Source organism: Gorilla gorilla, chromosome 4 (genome assembly GCF_029281585.2).
Source record: "Gorilla gorilla gorilla isolate KB3781 chromosome 4, NHGRI_mGorGor1-v2.1_pri, whole genome shotgun sequence".
Lineage (NCBI taxonomy): Eukaryota > Metazoa > Chordata > Mammalia > Primates > Hominidae > Gorilla > Gorilla gorilla.
The window spans coordinates 27,456,284-27,475,004 of record NC_073228.2 but is presented as its reverse complement, the minus strand read 5'-3'; the positions used below and the strand labels follow the sequence as shown (position 1 = coordinate 27,475,004).

Here is an 18,721-nt window from a genome sequence, read left to right as displayed (position 1 = left end):
TTGAGGAGTCTTGTTTTACCATATGTAGAGAATCTACCCACAGGCACTGAAGCAGCTGAGCAATTAGGATGGACTTCCCAGGACCAGCATGGCATCAATCCAGAACTATTGAGCTTATTTTTATCCTTACCAATAGTTGGCTTACTCCAATCAGAGGAGTAATGCAAATTATTATAAGTACATTTAGAATTGTTCTTTTCAGGATCAAAACCACATCACTTACATAAGCTTTGATCTACCAGGGGTGTTGGATGACAGTTCTTGTCCACAAGTCTCAGATTAAGAATATCTTATTTTACCTTGCAGTGAAAGTAAGTGAACACAGTCTCCTGCCCCTTATGCTGGAGCAGTTTCCATTTCTTTATGTTTCTGGCCCAACACTAAGCAAAATGTGGAAACAGCAAATTGCACAGGTTGAACAGCTTAAGAAAGAGGCATGTAGAGAAAATCGATCAAAGAAGAAACTCCAAGATGAAGTAAGTTACTGTCAGTCTTAAGCATAGGAATTTAAATGAGAAGAGCTTATCCTTGAGAATTGAGTGAACAGCATTATTAACCTACTTAACTTCATGTCCCCCTTCAAGATAGAAGAAGCCCTAAGAAGGCATGACCTCCTTACTACCCTTGTCAAGAAAGAATATGAACATAACAAGAGACTGGTATGTCAAGAGCAAGTTGGGTATTATAATTCTGAATTTGTTATATTCATTCCCTTTATCTGTGCTAGCTGGGCAGTAGTTGCACAGACCCTTAACCTCTTAACACCTGCATGTGGAAGTGTTGCCTAGGTCTTTAACCAAAATTGATAGCCCATGCCTGTAATCCCGGCACTTTGGGAGGCTGAGGTGAGAGGATCACTTGAGACCAGCCTCAGCAACATAGTGGGACCCTGTCATTAAAAATATATATATGGGTGTGGAAAAAATGAGCCTGGCATGGTGGCATTTGCCTGTGGTCCCAGCTACTTGGGAGGCTGAAGTGGGAGGATCACTTGAGTGTGGGAGGGCGAGGCTGCAGTGAGCTATGATCTTGCCACTGCACTCCAGCCTGGGTGCCAGAGTGAGACCCTGTCTTAACGACAACAAAACACACAAACCCAAAATGGGCAGGAGGAAGAGCTAGGTACTTTATATACACAGTTTCAGTTAGTCTTCATAGTAATGTATTAGAGATGTTTTCTATGAAATGAAAACCCTGAAGCTTTGAGATACTAAGTAACTTGCCCTGGGTCTCACTGATAAGCAAGGGACACAGCTGAGATTTTAATCCAGTTCTGTCTGTGGACTCCATGGACCCATCTAGGTGCCAAGCAGCTGAACTTAGTGCTGTTTGCCCTCTCCCATCCTTCTCAGGTCCCAAGTAGAGCTCCAGGATTTATCAGCCTCCGTTATAATTTTGACTAGGAATTGTGCTTAGAGAATTACGAAGGGAGGATGGAGGTCAGAAACAATCTGCCAAAGGGAGAGATTTAAAAATCTTTGCCTGAGTGTGGAGTAGAGATAAGCCATGAGAACTGTAATACTAAACAGTTCCAGGAAGACATCTCAGGAACTGCAGATGGTACTTTCCTGTGGAGGGAAAAAACACTAGTATCTGAAACACATACATAAGAGGCTTTATGTACATGACCCCATTTTATTTTCACTCCTTTGTCAGATATTGTCTAATTTCCTTAGTTTTTGCCTAAATACTCCTGGCAGCTGAGGCTCTGCTTGAAAGTCTGGGTGTGCCATTTTCCTACTCCTTGTGAGGTGGCATCTGGGCCAGCCTTGTTAGCAGCTTCCTGGTGGCATGGGGAGTGAGCCCTCAGTTCCACAGGAGTGCCCAGGATCACTGCTGCCCTCTGCTGCAGCGGGGTGTTATTGGAGCTGCTCTTCAGATTGAGGTGATAAAGCTGCCAAAGGCTGAAGGGCTTCTGGGGCCACTGGCCCCCCACACGTGACATACTGCCTGAAGACATCGTGATGGGGAGTGAGGCAGATGAGAACGCTGGAATCTGCATTCCTCTTGTCCTTACCCTTCTCTTCCCTCCCCTTTCCCTTTCTTAGCAAGACTTCAAGGACTGCATTCGTAGGCAAAGGTTGACCCAATCAAAGATAAAAGAAAATCGACAGCAAATCGTTCGTGCTCGAAAATATTATGATGATTATAGAGTTCAGTTGTGTGCAAAAATGATGAGAATGAGGACCCGGGAAGAAATGGTAAGTCTGACTTTTCTGTCTAGCCCTGTTAAGAAGGTGAACTTTGTTACCTTTCAGGACTACCTTCTTTGTTTGTGACTCTTGTCCAAATTTGAATCTAAAATCTAAATCGAAGTCCTATAGTGCTGGCCCTGAGTTCTGCTTGGCCACACTTCATTTTCTTACTCCATTGTGCATTCCCGTCCATTCTCAGTCTCCGTGTCCCTCATCTTAATGTGAAGTCTTACTTCCTCCCTGCCTCCTACACATAACAGGTACTTCTCCAGTAAAACTACTTTAGAGGTTTGGGAACATGTGAGAGACAAATTTAGTGTGATAACATGACCTTGCATTCCACATAAAATCAGGACTAGTGTCCAGCTGTGCTGTGAGGGGTTTTCCACAAGGTATTTGCTATGTCATCCTAATCAGGCTGAAATGATTAACCTTTTGAGATCCCAAGCTAGCAATAAATTTCATCTGTAAAATATTTTAGTAATTATAGTTTACTAAAGACTTGGACATATTTCTAGAGGAAGATACTTGTAAGGCTTTGAGGAGAGGGTAAGTAACTTGTCTGTAGCTCATGAATGCGTCGCCGTCAGAACCAGTTTTTCTACCCAGAATTTACACTGATGAAGGGAGGACAGGTGCGCATATCCAAGCCCTTTGAACAGTGTGTTTTCCGGTGGCCTCCCCAAATGATCACTCCCCCTCCTCAGTGATGTACATGTGTAGGTGTGGCACGTTTCTGCTCTTGGCGTTCTTACCCTGTGTACATGGCTGCTTGACACTGCTTTTCTGAAGGTTGTAAAGAACCTCTGTGATACATGAGAAGATAATGAACACCTTAGTCATTAGGGAAATACGACTCAGAACCACAGTTAGAGGACAAGTGTTGGCAAGGATGTGGAGAACTTGGGGCTGTAAAATGGTGCAGCTGCTTTGGAAAACAATCTAGCAGTTCCTCAGAAGGTTACCAAAAGGTCATATAGAGTTACCCTATGACCCAGCAATTTCACTCCTAGCTATATAATCACACAAAAAACACAAATGTTCATAGCATTACTTATAATAGCCTAAAAGGGGAAACAACCCAAAGTGTCCATCAGTTAATGAATGGATAAAGAGTGTGCATTCATTCATACAGTAGGATGTTACTTGGCAATAAAAAGGAATGAAGTATTCATACATACTGCAGTATAGATGAACCTTGAAAACATGCGGAGTGAAAGAAACCAAATATGAAAGGCCACGAATTACATGATTCCATTTTTAGGAAGTGTCCAGAATATGCAAATCCATGGAGACAGAAAGTAGACAGACTGGTGACTGCTAAGGATGGGACAGGGGGAATGAGCACTAGTCAGTATACGGTTTCTTTTTGGGGTGGTAAAAATGTTCTGTAGTGGTGATGGTTGCACAACTGAGTATAATAAAACATACTGAATTATTTATTTTAAAAGGGTAAGGCTGGACTCAGTGGCTCACGCCTGTAATCCCAGCACTTTGGGAAGCTGAGGTGCAAGGATTGCTTGAGACCAGCCTGGGCAACATAGTGAGACGTCATCTCTCCAAAAAATTAAAAATTTAGCCAGGTGTGGTGGCACATGCCTATAGTCCCAGCTATTTGGGTAGCCAAGGTGGGAGAATTGCTTGAGCCTGGGAGGTCAAGGCTGCAGTGAGTTGTGACTGCCCCACTACACTCCAGCCTGGGTGACAGAGCAATAACCTGTCTCAGAAAAAGGAGGTACATTTTATGGTATGTCAAAACATCTGAATAAAACTAGTATTTAAAAAAAAAAAAACCTTGTGAAATACAATCAGTATATACCTCTAGTTGGCCAAAATGATATTCCTCAATGACTATTTTTACGATTAAATAACTGACAGATATTTAAGAAACTGTTTGAAGAAGGTTTAAACATTCAAAAGCAAAGATTACGAGACCTAAGAAACTATGCCAAAGAAAAGCGAGATGAACAAAGGAGACGCCACCAGGATGAACTGGACTCCATGGAGAACTACTATAAGGACCAGGTGGGCTCCTGGCACTTGCTTACGCTGTTGTGCTTAGTCCTGACCACTTGCCCTTGTGGCAAAACTTGCTTAGTCTGTTGACAATAAACCTTGTGTTAACTGAAGTTTGCACTCTACAGATTAGAGGACCCCATTTCAAGATTGAAATTTAAGATCAAATAATACCTGACCATAGTACAGTATATTTCCCTATTTCCATTAAAATGATTTTAAGCCTGTGAACATTAAGAAATGTTACATTTGGACTACAGACATTAAATATAATATTTGTTTTTTTCTTCCTATAAACAGTTTTCATTGCTGGCAGAAGCCATATCACAGGAACATCAAGAACTTAAAGCCAGAGAGAAATCTCAGGCCCAGGTAATAATTAAGATAGAAGCCAAGTCATGCACTGCATGGCAATGTTTCTTTCAGCAAGGGACCTCGTACATTGGTGGTTGGAGCAATAGGCTGTATCATATAGCCCCGGTGTGCAGTGGACTGTACTCTCTAGGTTTGTGTAAGTACACTGACATTTTGCACAACAACAAAATCATTTAATGATGCATTTCTTGGAACATATCTCCATCATTAAGTGACACATGACTAATTTACATTTTTAGGAAGTAGAAAACCAAATGTATTATACCTGTAAAGGGAATGGAGAGAAGACTAATAAGGCAATCCATCTATGACCCAAGACATTTTTATCCTATGATTTTAACTTTAGTTAGGTCTCTGTAAGAGCTGCTGTTGCTAGATTATTGAAAATTTTGGAGGAGGTTGATTAGCTGGAAGATGGAGAGGGAACAATAGATGAGGGCCTGGATAAGTGCTGTGAACAGCAGGATGACATGCCTTCTTTTTTCAGACATTACATAAGGTGAAGAGGGAGCTGAGATCTAAGATGGAGAAGGAAATTCAGCAGCTGCAGGACATGATAACACAGAATGATGATGATGTTTTCTTCCGGGAGCTGGAAGCTGAGCGCTTCAGATCTCGGCTTCAGCTGGCTTCCTTTCAGTACAGTAAAAGTCCCTCCCTATGAGGCCAGACTTGATAATAGGTGAAGGTTCTGGAGGCCTTTACCAGGACAGAGCTAGAATCAAGCCAGTAAACAGTCTAAGCCAGAAAAAATAATTTTCAAATGCTTTACCTGTATTTTCATTCCAGTACTTATGATTTTTTAAATAAAAATTGTTTTCTAAAAGCTTATTGCTTTTGAATTTATGACCTGACACCTGAAAAGGGGAAAATCTTCATTAGTCGTATTTGTGCTAAAGCAAGTAACAAGCCTTGTGTGAGCAGCCAGCTCCTGAAGTTTGTTGCTTTAAGTCAACAAAAATAATTAATAATTAGCACTTGAGGACAAAAAAATACTATTTCTGATTGATTCATTAGAGAAGAAAGGTGGGTGGTTATCAGAGGTGGGCCTCGGAGAACCTTGACAATACCATGTATGTGTAGACTTCATAACATGGCTGGACGATGAGAGACTATGCATTATGGCAGTTGGGTGCAGAGGCTCATGCCTATAATCCCAGCACTTTGGGAGGCTGAGGCGGGCGGATCACTTGAGGTCAGGAGTTCGAAACCAGCCTGGCCAAACCTGGTTTCCCTGGTTTAGTACAGACATGGTGAAACCCTGTCTGTACTAAAAATACAAAAATTAGCTAGGCATGGTGGCACTCAGCTGAGGCATGAGAATCGTTTGAACTTGGGAGGCAGAGGTTGCAGTGAGCTGAGATTGCACCACTGCACTCCAGCCTGGGCAACAAAAGTGAGACTCCTCTTTCTCAAAAAAATAAAAAATGCATTATTGTTTCTGTTGGTTGGCAGAAGATAGCAAGAGAGAAGAGATAGATAAAGGGTGGAAAGCCAGGCTGTCATTCAAGGACGCATTAGTGACTTGAGGTGGGAAGGAGGCATGATGGGCTTCATGTGGGCAAGAGTGCACCAGCCTCATATCTGGTATGGAGGAATACGAGGAAAAAAAAACCCACTTGGGGGCGGCGTCATCAATGAAAACGAAAGGCTACACTTTTAAGCTAGAGGAAGCTTCAGAGCAGTTGAGGATATGGGGACTTGGAAGCCAGGGAGTGGCAGAGAGAGGCTTCCATTAGAACATAGAGAGTGCTGTGCGGATGAGTGTATGTATGATGAGAGGCCAGGAGGCCTGAAGCAGTGAAAACTGACCTAGAGAGAAAAGACATCTGGATCAACTGCTGTGGTTCCAAGTGCTGAGCTCTTGGAATGGAAACTGGCAGAAGGGTGGGCCACCAGGCAGGCGGGAGCTTCCAGCGGGGAAAGGCTTGATGGACTGGGTGTGTCTGGAGCACAGTAAATGACATGCAGACCCCTGTGATGTGACAATTCAGCAGGCACAGGTGAATGGAAAGGACAGGAAATGCACAAGATGAGGCTAGATATGCAAGAGCTGGAACATAAGTTCTAAAAAATGTTAAGCAGAAGATAAAGTAGATCTAGATAGCCATAAAATACTGAGTAAAAAAGTTTTAGACTACAAAATACCCAGTTTTATAGAAAAAACCATGGTATGAGTGGGTATTATACATATGATGCAATATAAATATGATACAGAAAAGATCCGGAAGCATGGCAGATGTGACTCTTGAGTGGTAGATTATATAATACCATTAGATCTGTTAACACAAGCCTAACAATGCTTTTATTATGATTTTTTTTAAATGTAAAATATTTTAGGAAGACTGAAGTTGCTAGTTCTGGTGATTGGTGGGAACTGGTGCACTTTACCAAGCTAAAAAGTAACCAGGAATAAACAACAACAAAAAGAATTTATGAGAGAATTGGTCAGGGAAGGAATAGGATTGCTCAGCAAAGGTCAGAAAATAGGAGACAACATATTTTTGAAAAATCAAAAGCAAATAAAGATCACTTCACCAGACTAGCTTAGCAAGCAGAGGACAGTGCGATTCAAGTGCTGTGGATTGTGTGCATCAAGCCAGTCAGCTTGGAGCAACCCAGGAAAGATTCATCACAATCATGCATTTGGAAAGTCCTGTGGGGGGTGTTACAGAGTGAGGTGCTTGGTATTAGAACTAAATGCCTCATCTATCATAAGGGACTAACCAGACAATATTTAAAATTAATGAAAAGCCCTGTCTGGCCAACATAGTGAAACCCCATCTCTACTAAAAAAAAATTAGCCGGGCATGGTGGCGCATACCTTGTAATCCCAGCTACTTGGGAGGCTGAGGCATGAGAATCGCTTGAACCTGGGAGGTGGAGGTTGCAGTGAGCTGAGATTGTACCACTGCACTCTAGCCTGGGCAATGGAGCAAGACTCCTACCAAAAAAAAAAGCATGAAGAATTAAGTGGGGAGGAGAAACATCTTAGGTTCCCTTGCCAATCCCATAGACTGCACCACAGTGGGGTGGTGCTCACCTGTAGTCCCAGCCACTTGGGAGGCCGGCATAGGAGGATCAACGTGAGCCCAGGAGTTTCAGGCTACAGTGCACCATGACTGCGCCTGTGAAATAGCTACTGCACTCCAGCCTGGACAACACAGTGAGACCACAAACACATCCAAGTCTGGGATTCAGGGCCTTGCTGAGGTGGGTATTTACTCATGTGCTCCCATCATGACTGACTTCTTTGCTGTACATAAATTGAGCTTTGAGCGCTTAAGTTTGAACTTGGCCCACAGTGAGACACAGACTAGAAGCATGACTTTGGAAGTTCACTTTCTAACCACCATGCAAAGCTATATGGCTATCAGCTAGTACAGAGCCTGGCATGTAGCAGGAGCATAGTAAATATTTGTTGAATGAGCAGCAGACAAGTCACATTTAGGGCAGATACCTTTTAAGTAAAATTTAAAATCTGGTCTGTCTAGTTTGCTACGAATGTTAACATAGGAATGTAAAGTAACACTTTTCCTGCGTGATTACCTCCTTTATCCTGTTACTAGGCTCTTGTTCTGTTGCATATATCTTATCATATATATATATAGTAAGCATTTGGTATATAAAGTACAAATCAATGCAGTGGGTAACATGGTTAACCTTCATTACAATGAAGGGACAAACTTCAGGTTAAACTTCTGATCATTAGTCAAATCAAACTTTTGGATAATTTGTAGACTATTATAATACTAAAAAACAAATAAAAAATTGTTTTTGAGACAAGGAAGGTCTCAGTCTGTTGCCCAGGTTGGAGTACAGTGGCTCAATCATGGCTCACTGCAGCCTCGGCCTCCCAGGGCTCAAACAATCCCCCCATCTCAGCCCCACCTCCAGTAGCTGGGACTATCAGGCACGTGCCACTACGCCCAGCTAGTTTTCATATTGTTTGTAGAGATGGGGTTTCGCCATGTTGCCTAGGCTGGTCTCAAGCTAGGCTCAAGAGATTCACCTGCTTTGGCTTCCCAAAGTGCTGGGATTACAAGCACAAGCCACAGCACCTGGCCTAATTTTTTTTTTTTTCTTTTCCTGAGACAGAGTCTTGCTCTGTTGTCCAGGTCGGAATGCAGTGGCGCGATTTTGGCTCACTGCAACCTCTGCCTCCTGGGTTCAAGTGATTCTCCTGCCTCAGCCTCCCAAGTAGCTGGGATTACAGGCGTCCGCTACCACATCTGGCTAATTTTTGTATTTTTAGTAAAGAGACGGGGTTTCACCACGTTGGCCAGGCTAGTCTTGAACTCCTGACCTCGTGATCCGCCCATCTCGGCCTCCCAGAGTGCTGGGGTTACAGGCGCGAGCCACTGCACTCGGCCAAAAATCTTTAATGTACTAAAACTTTATAAATTTTAGATAAAACCAGTAAACACAGCCATGAGGGACAAAGCAAAACAAAAATATTCAAAAGAATATTAAAAAAGTATATAAACAAAAGCATGCTCACCCTTTGAACTTTAATACACTGCTACTACTTACACATTTCCCAGGTGTTCCCTTCTGTTGTACCCTATGCCGTGTAGACTTACACAGACCATATTCATTCCTTTTCTATCCATAGAGTTAGCTGGACTTTAGTCCACTATCATTAATACAGTACTGAATTATAAACCTTAAAATCCACAGCTTCTAGAAAAAATACAATTGATTTCTCCTTTTCATTTTGAGAATTTTACTGCTCGACATACCAAGGTAGGGCTGGCAAATGGGAGCCCCTGTCATAGGCCTGCCCTACAGAGCGGAGATGTATTACAGCAAAGATGGCTGCAGACTGGTGACAGGACCAAGATGCTGTTCCCCACTAGCCCCTGACCCCCCTCAGAAATCCACCTATGCGGTACCCCCAACAGGTACTACCAACTGAGCAGTCACCACGGCCGGAGAAAACGGGCACCTTCCCTGCTCTGCCAGGAGACAGAAAGCTGAGCTCTGCAACATGACAGAGGCATCAACTCAGGATGGCATGTGTTCTTGAACTTTTCATTTTGTGACTCATGTTGTCACCCTCCATAGAGCCAACCATAAATGTTTTCAAAACTATTCATTACAAACTCAATATTCTTTAAAAACGTTGATGCTGTGACAGTGCAAACAGCATTGATTTTATTGCTCGACTTCGGCATGGGCACATACATAGTTAATTTTTAAAAACCATTTATACAGATGTTATTGATAAAGCTCATGTAACAAATGAGTGAAAATACAAAGAATATCAAAGCTAAAACACTCTGTAATAAATACAAATACAATGAAAATGATAAAACTTTGTTTTTAAAGTCAGTCTGAGAGAAGAATATTACATAAAGTGAACTAATTACATCTAGAAATAAAACAACTCAGCATTTGGAACAATCATCCTAACATGTTAAATACCACAAATGGCACCCGTTGACTGTACGCTTAGAAAACAAGCAGAAGGAGCCGCTCTACCAAACTAAGGATGGTTGAAACAGCCTCTAACTCCCAACAATCCAATCAGTCCAATGCACTGGAAATTCAAAGCCCAGATTTAGTGTTGTAAAGTAAAGCGAATTACATTGTATTTGAAAGAAGAGAATCTTGTGCTCCGGACTGTAAATACATGAAAGAAAAAAAGGCTTGGTAAAAAACCCATTCGGGGCAACAAACTATGTGCAAAACAAAATGTACACTATACACAGCACTATTTAAAAACTACACCAAGATACAAGGCCCTCTGAGGCAAGACTTACCTCTCTGTACTGCCTATGAGCTCTACAAAGGAATCTCTGTTCATAACTAAGCATTCATGATGGAAAGGCAAGAGTATGAAAACAGATATCACATATCTGAAATAACAATACAGCTAGAGGGAAGACAAGAAAAAACCAGTTAAGAGGGACATGGAAATAAATATTCACATTAAACATGAGGTGCAAGTCCATGGTTCAATAATACATTGGGGGTTTTTGCTTAGCACCTATTTGGAAGTAATCGGGTAATGTAACTTTGAAATGGAAATCTAAATCATGTTTTTATATATGTTTGTGATAACATAGACTGTTATGGAGAGTAATTTCTTTTTTTTTTTTTTTTTTGGGCGGGGACGGAGTCTCACTCTTGTTGCCCAGGCTGGAGTGCAGTGGTGCAATCTCGGCTCACTGCAATCTCTGCCTCCCAGATTCAAGCAATTCTCCTGCCTCAGCCTCCCAAGTAGTTGGGATTACATGAGTGCGCCACCATGCCCGGCTAATTTTGTGTTTTTAGTAGAGATAGGGTTTCACCATGTTGGCCAGGCTGGTCTCGAACTCCTGACCTCAGGTGATCCGCCCACCTCGGCCTCCCAAAGTGCTGGGATTACAGGCGTGAGCCACCATGCCCAGCCAATTTCTTTCTTTTAAAGCTCTATTAAGTCATTAGTATAAAGTTAAAAAGGCACTCAAAAAGCAATGGTATTTGCCTGCTTTATATTGTATATTAAAATAAGTGATAGTAGCATTTCATTATTACTGTATCCCTGTCAGTTATGATTTCTGTATTATGTACTTTTTTACTGAAAGATTTTAAAAGTAGGCACAATTATAAACTGCACTAGTGCTTTAATATAAGAGAGAGATGGGTCTGCAACCAATAAAGTACTATCATGACAGCTGAACATTACTGATTATCAAATAGCATAGAAACCACTTCCATACATTTCAAGATGCTCTTCAGTACTCAGAATGCAATGTAAAAAAACAAATTGTTTGAGAGGAAAAAGGTAGGCATAAGCATATTACCACTGCACAGTTACAACTATGACTAGCTTGCTTGTGGCAGTTGAATTTGGCCAAATGAAATACATTAAAATACTTAAAAACTACACAAGTAGTTCTCAACTTTTTTAAAGCAGCAAAATCTCCACTTCTTTTATCCCATCCATTCCTCCCCGCCCCGCTGCACCCCACGAAAGCTTACTTGAAATTCCAATATACATAAGAAAAATGGGCTGTTCTGGGTAAAGGGGGTGGGGATATGGAGCCTAAGGCCCCTGCTCAAATACCAACTAGGCCTTCCCCCTCACTCCCTCTCATTGCCCCTCTTCTCTTAAACCATTACTCTTGAGGCACCTCTGAGGAACCCTTTGGCTCCAAGAACACAGACTGAAACCCACTCCATCACATGAAACAGAACACAGAGGACCTATTTACTTGATAACTTTAAATTTTGCAGCTTAATTATCATGAAAATTTGCTTATTTCACATCAATGTAAAAAAAACTTATAGTACATATTTTTGATGGTTGAATTTAAAAATCCAACTGTGATTTCAGATTTTTTCAATCCCTCACCCCAGAGTTTTCGTTGCTTCTGGATCATTCAACATGCCACGCACCTTGAAAGCTAAATCTGGACGTTTCAAAATCAGGTGCAGATCTTCAACACCAAGGGAAGCGGGAGTCCCTTACTTCCAAAATGAACTCTTCAAAGTAATTTACGCCATAGAGTTAGAATCACTGTTCATACTACCGCCCCTCAACCCCACTTCATTCTGTTAGGTAAAAGCAGGATTTTCTAAGCTTATTAATAATCTTTAGAGCAAAATTCTTCCTTTTTCATAACTGTAGCCGATTAAAATTATGAGCAGTTAACGCTTTAGGATGGTTTTGTTAATGGAAACTTACACTGTAGTTAAAATACAATATAAATTAGGTGCACTTGTCAGAGACTTTGGTTTATAGGAATAGTCCATATATTAAAGATAAGCTGACCCAGCAAAATAACGAAAATCCCATCCCATCCACATGCTCTGAGAAGCTATAAAAATGCTTTTTTTAAGATTAAAAGTAAATCTTAAAAGTATTTTAAGATTAAAAGTAAATCCAAAATACCTAATCATATTGACTCAAAATAAAAACATTAGGTTTTTTTTTTTTTAAAGAGTCTCTTAAAAACAGGGAGCCCCTGAACACATCTTATTGTCACAAATAAATGACTAAGTTTAGACTAAATCGTTGCATTAGGAATTTGACAACCAAAATTATATAGCTGTATTCCAGGAAATCCGTTCTTGAAAAATGTAAAAAAGACCCACTTAGACTAGGTTGAAACATAATGCAAAATATAATGCTCTGCTATAGAAAAACACAAACATGTAAATGGCTTAATTTCTTAAAGATGATTCTTTTAGCCAATTGTTTACAAAGGTAGAATAATTCAAAATAATTTTATTTTTTTTTACAAAGAGCAAGTACAGGAGCTGTTCAAGATCATGTATTCAATCAAAATGAAATGTGACTTGTACCGACTGCTGAAGTTGTCTTGATGTTTGAGAGACTTGAAATCTGTGAAGCAATTTGAATAGATTACCTTTTATAAAAATAGTAGTAGTCTTTAAGTGTAGAATACTGCCTAACTCTGGAAATGTAGGAAAAGTCAGCATTCTTTAGGTTCAAGATATTAAGTTTAAATAGCAGCTGAATGTGGCCTCATGGCAAAGCATAAAGACCTTTTTTTTCCTTGAAAAGGAATTTCAAAATTGTCCTTTCCCCTCACAGTGTCCTAAAATGTAAAAAAAAAAAAAAAAAAGGGGGGGGGGTGTTTTCCTGTATTTCAGCATATTCTTTGAAACTCTGCTGAAAGGAGGCTGTCAGTCAGGGTTGTATAAATAGAGTCCTGGGTAAATCCTTGAAGCTTGTCATTCCACAGCAAATCCACATGTTTCTTCAATGGCTGTTAGCAGCTTTTCATATAGCTTTTCATAGCTTTCATAGGGTGGAATGTCTATTCGATTGAAGCTGTGAATAAGCAAATCAAATTTTATACAGTTCATTCAAAATAAGTAAACTGGCCTAGCAAGTGTATACCAGTATAGCCACATCACTCTGTGTCACACAGAAAACTAAAAGGTATTTCTCTAAAACAGAGATGACCACTTTTGGGTTTTCCTACCAATTTCCGAATAATCTTAACTTTTAAATCACTTAAGTTGCTTATCATTCCCTTTCAAGGCCCATTTAACACTAGTAAGTACAATAAATAAAAAGTCGAATCTGTTTGGAACTAACACCTATGTACATGGAATGGGGAATAAAGCTACAAAAATACCTTACCAAGTGTGGGCTTTCGGCAGGTTGTTAGTGCAGGCATCAATCTGGTGTATGGTAAAGAGTCTCGGGCCTGCAGCACCTGCAAATGAAGGAAATGTGGGTGAAATCACTGCAGGTGCGTGTATTAGTCTCCAAAATCTTAAGAATAAAACTGGTAAGTAAACCACGGGATCTGGGGATAGGGGAATGGTAATGAATCCACACATACTACCAAAGGGCAGCAGGAAAAGCATCTGGGTTTTAAGAGCCAGAATTAACCTTGGATAAGGCTTAGATTCCGTAATAGGTTCACATTTCCATTTGAGAAAAAACTCAAGATTGAAATCCCTTTCCCAATTTCTATCTTTTATAGAAAGTCAATATCCCAAAAGCATGAGAAGAAAAGTAATCAGGCAAATCCAAGGTAAAATACATAGGCACACATTCAAAAAGATGACGACCTGATGCAAATTTAGATTTCATGACTCAAACTGGGCTGACAGCAAAAGAGCCGTCTATAGAATCCATTTCAGTTCGCACAGGCACCCCATATAAATACATGTAGGAGAAATACAACTTCACTTTATGCATCTGGGAAGTGTGAGGATGAGGAGCTCTCCTTACAGAGAAGGGCAGCACAGCTGAAAGCAGGCTCTCTCCCCAGGGATTTCAGCGCATGCGCTGTGGGCAGCACTGTCGAATTATGTACCAGTCTCGCTTTGTGTGTCCTTATTCATCACCAGCAGCTTTGAAAATGAAGTGCTTAAGAGGTAAAGGAAGCAACTGCCACCCAGTGAAGCGCCACAATCATTAGCAATATTACCAGCTCCTCCCAAAATTAACTAGCTTATTCCACAGAAAACCATTCTTAAAAAAGGAATATGGTTGTAAACAAATAGTCTGATGCCATGCAGTAATTAAAATGCTCTGACCGAACAGATGGTTTCCATGACCCATGCTGCTTCTGTCTAATAAGAGAAAGAACGAAAAGTAGAGGGGAGAGGCATCCCAGGCAGGTAAACGTTTCACCAGGTCAAGATGTGAACATGGAAGTGAACGACTTCCCTACAGGAATGTGCAACAGAATTAAAAGTAAGGTGACCAGAAAACAAAGGCAGAGCATCACCACGTACGGTCTCTAGCATGCGGCACTCACTACAATCAGAGAAGCCTGCAGAAAAGGCTCTTGGGAAGGGAACAAAAGAAAGGAGGGAGAAGAAGGTATCACAATGTGAGAGTCACAGATAAGAAGTGAAAAAGAGAATCTCTAAGCACATGGTTTACAAAATATCTCCACAGACCCCACGCTGACAGCCCCGCCCCCACCTGCTGCCCCGCTTGCCTGCACCTCAGGCTGTTACCTTGCAATGCTTTGAAGCCCTGCAGAGGCACTCGAGAGGATCCTGTCACAAACTGAAGCAATCTTGCTCGTCGCTCTTCATCAAAAAACTCCACAGCTTTCCAGAACCATTTGACAATGTTGCTGTCTGGTGTACAATGTTTTAACCGGGTGTTTACCTTCCAGTCATTAACATCTATCTTTCCAAGTCCACAAATAATGAGCTGTGAAAATAGTACACAGTAATGAACCTGTGGAAACCACAGCCAGGCCAAAAATTCCTCAAAAGAGAACTTTAGGTTTGTACTGCTGGCTGTCATTTGGTGGTTCCTAATTAAAGATGCATATCAGAATCATCTGAAAAGCTTTTCAAATTGACATTCCGGGTCCTAGGCTCAGAGATGTTAATTCTGTGCACCTGGGGTGACAGTTGGGATCTATATTTTAAAAAGCTCCAGAGATATCTACTCACTGCAAACTCCCTCTCCAGGGTCTGAGAACCACAGCTGTGATAGACTTGACCAGGTAAACAATTGAGAATGTTTCGTAAGTTCATAATAAAATTATAAAGCTTTAAAAAAAAATGGACAGAAATTGAGACCCAAAGAGTAAATACAGATATGTGCCTTCTTTGGACCTGCATCATCTACTAGTTTCAATACCTATTAGCTTTGTTGATTGAGGGCAATTCAATCAATTCCTCTGCTGTAATATGGTAGTAACATCCATTTCACTACATCCTGGGGAAGCAACCGATAATGCACAGAAACTTCAGAAATGGGTGTTGAATAAGTGATTCATACAATTTGCTTAATAATTTTTTTTTTTAAGACAGAATTTTGCTCTGTCTCCTAGGCTGGAGTGCAGTGGCATGATCTAGGCTCACTGCAGCCTCTGCCTCCCGGGTTCAAGTGATTCTCCTGCCTCAGCCTCCCAAGTAGCTGGGATTACAGGCATGCACCACAATGCCCAGCTAATTTTTGTATTTTTACTAGAGATGGGATTCCGCCATGTTGGCCAGGCTGGTCTCCAACTCCTGGCCTCAAGTGATCCGCCTGCCTCAGCCTCCCAAAGTGCTAGGATTATAGGCGTGAGCCACTACACCTGGCCTACATTTGCTTAATAATCTTAAATTGATATTAAAGCACAAAGTACATGAGCACATTGATACAGACCTCTACTAAACACATCCTGATGGAGGGTCACACAGATGAACTATATCCAAATCATTTTATACTATTATTAATATATCTCCCTAGGGTTCAAGACTAACTCACCATACTAATCTAACATGTTTGTTTATAGCAGTGAATTCCATGTGTACTATAAAACATAACTTGCAAATCCTATATTTTATAGAATTACACCCAGGATTAATATATACAATGCTAAAATAAATGTTATACATATTGTCTTTAAAAATTGGTAGGGTGTGGTAGCTCACGCCTGTAATCCTAGCACTTTGGGAGGACGAGGCATGCAGATCACTTGAGGTCAGGAGTTCAAGACCAGCCTGGCCAACATGGTGAAACCCTGTATCTACTAAAAATACAAAAAGGTAGCCGGGCGTGGTGGCGGGCACCTGTAATCCCAGGTAAGGCATGAGAATCGCTTGAACCCAGGAAGTAGAGGTTGTAGGGAGCTGAGATCCCATCAGCCTGGGGGACAAGTGAGACTGTGTCTCCAAAAAAAAAAAAAAAAAGAGCCAAAATAATGTTAGCCAGGCGTGGTGGTGCACACCTGTAGTACCAGTTACTGGGGAGACTGAGGTGGGAGGATCACTTCAGCATAAGAGTTAACAGTGAGCTAGGATCATGCTACTGCACTCCAGCCTAGGCAACAGAGTGAGACTCTATCTCGAAAAATAAAAATAAAAAGTTTAATGATTCAGGCCTGGTGCAGTGGCTCACGCCTGTAATCCTAACAATTTGGGAAGCAGAGGCAGGTGGATTGCCTGAGCTAAAAAGTTCAAGACCGGCCTGGGCAACATGGTGAAACCCCATCTCTACTAAAAATACAAAAATTAGCCAGGCATGGTGGTGCACACCTGAAGTCCCAGTTACTCGGGAGGCTGAGGCACGAGAATCGCTTGAACCTGGGAGGCAGAGGTTGCGGTAAGCAGAGATTGTGCCACTGTACTCCAGCCTGGGTGACAGAGTGAGATTCTGTCTCCACAAAGAAAAAAAAAAAAGGAAAAAAGAAAAGAAAAAAAAAGTTTCATGACCCATTAGCAGTAGAAACTATATTAAAAATCCTAACCCTACCAAATAAAGTCTCCAGTAAGGCTTCTATGGGGTTCTGAAATAAAATCTCCAACAAAGCTTCTACAGGGTTCACTGAATTAACACCACACTGAACAGGGAGGAGGTTATCCGAAAAGGATTATGGGTGTATTTAATGACATAAAAGGCACCTCCTAAATTCTTTTCTTCAGAGGAATGGCAGTTAGAAGGCCAAATCCTCGTTTATTGTATAAAGAGATGAAAATGCATTATATTTCAACCTTATCGGCATTCCTGCTATGTTCTCCTTCTAACTACTTCCTTCTGGCTATTTCACTATGAACAATTCAATCACAAAAGGAATGGGGAGAGTATCAAGTAAAACCAACCTTTTTAGATTTGTTTGCTAACAGGTCTATTAACAGATTTATTTAGAAAGGACATTGAAGGCATTGAATAAAATCATGTTTCAAATTATTAGTAGACTTCAAATATTTGTGTTATCCCTAACTACTAAATAAATTTGGGACCTTTAATAGAATTAAACCTCTTGTTTTTTAGTTGTTCAGTAGGAAATTCAGATGTATTTGTTTAAGGTCTTAATTACAAAACCTGGGGTGTTTAAGGGCCAGCTTTAAAAGGAAACAAAACACTATTAACTGTTTAGTATGGCTGTTAATCTAAAGACATTCAGAGGCCAGGTGCGGTGGCTCACACCTGTAATCCCAGCACTTTGGAAGGCCGAGGTGGGTGGATTATTTGAGGTCAGGAGTCCCAGACCAGCCTGGCCAACATGGTGAAACCCCGTTTCTACTAAAAATAAAAAAATTAGCCGGACGTGGTGGCGGGTGCCTATAGTCCCAGCTACTTGGGACGCTGAGGCAGGAGAATCACTTGAATCCAGGAGGTGGAGGTTGCAGTGAGCCGAGATCATGCCACTGCCCTCCAGCCTGGGCAACTCTGTCTCCAAAAAAAAGAGAGAGAGAGATATTTAGATTCAATTTATCCTAGGTGTTTTAGTTATTTTCTCGATGATCTTGTCTATCAAATGCTTTCTTGCAAGCTTAGTGTAAAACTAATTCAGAGTAGGCTCTTACCCAAATAAATTTCAATATGGTAGATTAATGAGGTTTTACTTAACTAAATCAGTAACCACTAAGTTAGGGAATAAACATATATTGGAAGAATGTACATATAAGTCATGAAATCTGTTTAAAATAAGAAAGTACAGGATAGAAAAATAAATTTAAAATTTTCACAATATAAGAGAGACTGCTCACAGCTGGGCATGGTGGCTGAAGCCTATAATCCTAGCACTTTGGGAGGCCAAGGCAGGCGGATCCCTTGAGCTCAGGAGTTTGAGACCAGCCTGGGAAACATGGCAAAACCCTGTCTCTACCAAAAAAAAAAAAAAAAAAAAAAAAATTAGCCAGGGGTGCTGATGCATGCTTGTAGTCCCAGCTACTTGAGGGGCTGAAGGATCATTTGAGCCCAG

General features: G+C 41.0%; 2 protein-coding genes across 7 annotated transcripts in view; one reads left to right on the top strand and one right to left on the bottom strand.

The window, feature by feature from the left end:
* Window positions 1-5,412, top strand: part of CEP95 (centrosomal protein 95) — a 31,924-nt gene extending 26,512 nt beyond the window's left edge. For all 3 annotated transcript variants that reach the window (XM_019026739.4, XM_063706180.1, XM_063706181.1), the window contains 6 exons: window positions 307-476; window positions 585-659; window positions 2,049-2,201; window positions 4,074-4,220; window positions 4,512-4,583; window positions 5,074-5,412. In XM_019026739.4, coding sequence (XP_018882284.2) covers window positions 307-476; window positions 585-659; window positions 2,049-2,201; window positions 4,074-4,220; window positions 4,512-4,583; window positions 5,074-5,250 — 794 coding nt within the window. In that variant the 3' untranslated portion in view covers window positions 5,251-5,412. The remainder of the gene's footprint in view (window positions 1-306; window positions 477-584; window positions 660-2,048; window positions 2,202-4,073; window positions 4,221-4,511; window positions 4,584-5,073) is intronic.
* A 7,372-nt stretch (window positions 5,413-12,784) lies between these two features.
* The window catches only part of SMURF2 (SMAD specific E3 ubiquitin protein ligase 2), a 115,817-nt gene continuing 109,880 nt past the window's right edge, over window positions 12,785-18,721 (bottom strand). For all 4 annotated transcript variants that reach the window (XM_031011619.3, XM_063706182.1, XM_055386830.2 and 1 more), the window contains 3 exons: window positions 15,027-15,228; window positions 13,690-13,765; window positions 12,785-13,374 (listed from right to left, as the gene is read on the bottom strand). In XM_031011619.3, the coding sequence (XP_030867479.1) occupies window positions 13,275-13,374; window positions 13,690-13,765; window positions 15,027-15,228 (378 nt within the window). In that variant the 3' untranslated portion in view covers window positions 12,785-13,274. The remainder of the gene's footprint in view (window positions 13,375-13,689; window positions 13,766-15,026; window positions 15,229-18,721) is intronic.